The sequence below is a fragment of the Trypanosoma grayi genome, assembly GCF_000691245.1.
Source record: "Trypanosoma grayi strain ANR4 Tgr_283_V1, whole genome shotgun sequence".
Taxonomy (NCBI): Eukaryota; Euglenozoa; class Kinetoplastea; order Trypanosomatida; family Trypanosomatidae; genus Trypanosoma; species Trypanosoma grayi.
Genome location: NW_008825902.1, coordinates 3838 through 7407, shown reverse-complemented (window position 1 = coordinate 7407; position 3570 = coordinate 3838). Strand labels below are relative to the sequence as shown.

At 54.5% G+C, this 3570-nt stretch overlaps 2 protein-coding genes across 2 annotated transcripts; both read right to left on the bottom strand.

The window, feature by feature from the left end:
* Window positions 1–1166: 1166 nt before the first annotated feature.
* DQ04_02831030 (hypothetical protein) lies at window positions 1167–1751 on the bottom strand (the record flags this gene model as incomplete). The annotated part of the gene is made up of 1 exon (XM_009312260.1): window positions 1167–1751. The coding sequence occupies one exon, from the start codon at window positions 1749–1751 to the stop codon at window positions 1167–1169; it is 585 nt and encodes a 194-aa protein (XP_009310535.1).
* Window positions 1752–2102: 351 nt separating this feature from the next.
* DQ04_02831020 (hypothetical protein) lies at window positions 2103–3446 on the bottom strand (the record flags this gene model as incomplete). Its single annotated transcript, XM_009312259.1, has 1 exon — window positions 2103–3446. One exon carries the CDS (start codon window positions 3444–3446, stop codon window positions 2103–2105), a length of 1344 nt encoding a protein of 447 aa, XP_009310534.1.
* Between the last annotated feature and the right edge of the window lie 124 nt (window positions 3447–3570).

Below are 3570 nucleotides of genomic sequence, written 5' to 3'. Positions count from 1 at the left end.
CACACACACACACACACAGAGAGGGAGAGAGAGGCGCGGCAGATATACTGGGAGCACGGCGGCGGCGGCGGCGGCGAGGCAGCGGCACCCGGCGCCCACCAGCCCAACGGCAGCAGCAGCAGCAGGAGGATTGATGGAACAACAACAACAACAGAAAACAAAAAGACCTCTGATCCTGAGTGAGGGAGGGCGGAGGTAGCCGCAGTGATTGCCGCATCGATCGCAACCCTTCGCGGCACGAAACGCTGAAAGATGCAACGCGGGGCGAAGAGAACGGAGGAAAAAAAAAAAGATGAGGGGGGCGCCTTTAGCAGAACAGAGATAAAAAAGAAATGCACATTGAATACATGTGCGCATGAGCTGACAACCGAAGGAACCGCATATCTACGGCGCCAATAGATAAGTCACAACTCACAACATCAAAAAAAAATCAAACAAAAAAAAAAGGCTACGCAGAGGCGGTGAAAATCACCACTTTTACAAGATGCAATACACACACTTTACTGTCTTTTTGTTTGTTNGAGCTGACAACCGAAGGAACCGCATATCTACGGCGCCAATAGATAAGTCACAACTCACAACATCAAAAAAAAATCAAACAAAAAAAAAAACAAAAAAAAAAAGGCTACGCAGAGGCGGTGAAAATCACCACTTTTACAAGATGCAATACACACACTTTACTGTCTTTTTGTTTGTTTTCTTGTCTCCCTGTGCTCCTTCGTCGCATGTAACTTCATCTTCTCTTACGCAACACCGGGGTCTCCCCCATTTTCAGATGCATTATTGCTCGTCCACTCCTCTATAGGACATATCTCTGGAGGGAAGGAGTCCACTACAACATAATGGCAGCGGCACTGCGGGTCTCTGCAAGCCCATGCCCAAGCATCTCCATCCCCTGCTGATCTACTACGAGTAGCGGGCAGCAGAGCGCGAGGCAAAAATCCTCAATTACAGTCCCCTCCAGGCGGTACCTGCAGCGAATGAGATAGCGCAACCGACAGCCGTAGAGCGCCGTTCCTAATCCATGGTAACAACAGCCGAATGGGCAGCCACACGAGAGCAAATCACAGAGACACATTGTCCTGAACGTGCGGGGCATGCGCCCCTCCACCCCATACAGCCCCTCGCAGCAGAAGCGATACGGCACGCGTCCCCGACGGTCTTCCTCACGAAAGAGGATACGTGTCTGCTCCGCGATACTGCAGCGCAGGCAGAAGAAGCGCCACAAGAAGTGGCCACTCACCGTTGAGCACTGCGGCTCCGGCGACGCCATCGGGCTTGTCNCGCAGGCAGAAGAAGCGCCACAAGAAGTGGCCACTCACCGTTGAGCACTGCGGCTCCGGCGACGCCATCGGGCTTGTCTTTCCCCGAGCCATCATAGTCACTATATCCATGGAGTGGGCGTCGTTCCCCACTATACCGTTGCCGCGCGTGCAGAAGCATGGTACACATAGGGGGCTGAGCCACTCCTTCCGGTCAAGGATGGGGGCGGCGATGACACGTGGGGGGGCAGTTACAGTAAGTCGGGGGCGGCTGTAGAACTCCTCGAGCACCACGACGTTTCGCGTGACGATGTTTGTCATCTCCGTGGGGCTAGCATCCAAATTCCTCTCATGCAAGGGTCGTGGATGCGGTCCTAAGTTTCTAGTTGACTGCGGCGGTTGTGGTTGTTCTCGCTGCTGTTGCTGTTGGGTGGCCTCGTTTCGGGCAGTCGAGGCCTCCGCTCGCTGTGAAGCCCGCGGTGGAGGCATCTAACAATACGAATCTACAACGAACCTTGACGTAGAGCTTCCTAGACGAGGAAAAGAATCTGCCAAGGAAAAGAAGAACACGCAGATGCGAGCCAACGAAAGGAACCCCCCAACCCATCGCCTTCCGGGTATGTGTGTGGGGAGGGGCCTTCTTCGCCTTCGCCAATTACTGATACGTCGCAGACAGCATACAAGAATAAAGGAGATGGGGAGCATCTTACGACAACAACGACAAGACAAAGAAACAAAACAAAACGGTGTATGTAAAACAAAAAAAAAGTATCTCTGTATTCATAGCATAGTCGTACGGGAGCTCACGTTTGTGCCCCTCCCTTTAGCGCCTCACCACTGTTAACTAACTGACATCGCCCCCCACCATTTCTTCTGCAGTGCAGCGCCACAGTGGGTTAATCCCACCGTGGCGTTGGCGTCAAAGTGTACACCGTCACTAAGAGTGCAAAACCCTGATTTCCTTCGCGTTGCGTCCTTCTCATTTATGACGACATGCGGATCTATAATGAGGAACTTGTCCGAGTCCAGAGCTCGTATCATGCCGATGCCTCCGCTTGCTGCATGTGCAGACGACGTCATGGCAGTCGTCACCTCATCTTCAAGCACATCGTGCACGACGCGCCACGCAGGGTGTAGCATACGACGGCACCTCGTGGCACCACTCAATAGCCTGTAGTGTTCATTTTTGCGCCGCGGTGAAAACCGCTCCGCCGAGCAGTTCACCCGGACAGGGTAGACGAAAAGAATTCGGTAAGCCTGCGGCAAAAACAGAGGGGCAGTCGTTGCAGTGGTCGCCGAGGTCAGCATGCTCTGGCGCCGCGCATTCGACTGCGCCATTGTCGTCAATACCTCACGCAGCCCGATGACTTTATCCGCCAAGATGCCACGAAACCGCTCCAGTAATTGTGCTTGCGTCAGTTCGTGCAACGGCCGCAATGCGGGATCCAGTGGAAGTGGGAGTCGCGGTGGCGGCTGCAGCCAGTCGATATAGGTGAAGTTGTGGCCATCCAGCTCCGCGTTTGGTCGCACCACGTCCCATGCACCCATGTGCACCGAGAGCAACACGTGTGACTCGCGTCTTCTGTGAGGTGAAACAGCCGAAACGCCGCTATTCAAGCGTGCCACGATGCCCGTGACGCTACGCAACAGATCTGGTAGGCGCGGAATGTGACGTTTCACCAGATAAACCATATGGAGTCTCGCCACTCCTCGCTCCTTCGATATTGGCCAGTGGTAGTCCTTCAAGAAGATGCCATCATGGATAGAGCTGGTGAGCGCCTCTCGGAGCATCTGATCCGCTGCAGAGGGCTCTGCACAGCGTTCAGTGTCATTCAGTGTTCGCCAGAATGCATGCCTTGCAGTGCTATCGCCAATAAAAATGACAATTGTGTCACGCTGCAGTGTCACGGTTGGCTTCTGCGCCCCAGCAGCCGCGGGTGGAAAGAGCACCGCCTCCATTTCATCGCAGGCGGTCACGTACTTGCTGTCGGTGGAAGACGCCTCCAAAGTCCCCGCGCCTTCCGGGAGGCAAAACGTCTGCGACACGCAGCCGATGGTGAGGGTGATGCCCGGGAAGTACAACACGCACGTGAATATCAGCGTGACGAGCACCAGAAGCACCGGTATCAGCGGCAGCAGCCATCGGCGTGAGCGTGCCCCACCCCACCACGCCTTCAGTTGCATCCGCCCCTTGAGCCGCATGGGCGGTTCCCTTTTTTTTTTTTCCTTTTTCGTTGTTGTTGTTGCTCCGTGTAAAATCCCACAAGCCGCACGCCGTTGAAGCGGCGCAGGAAACAAAAAAAAAAAA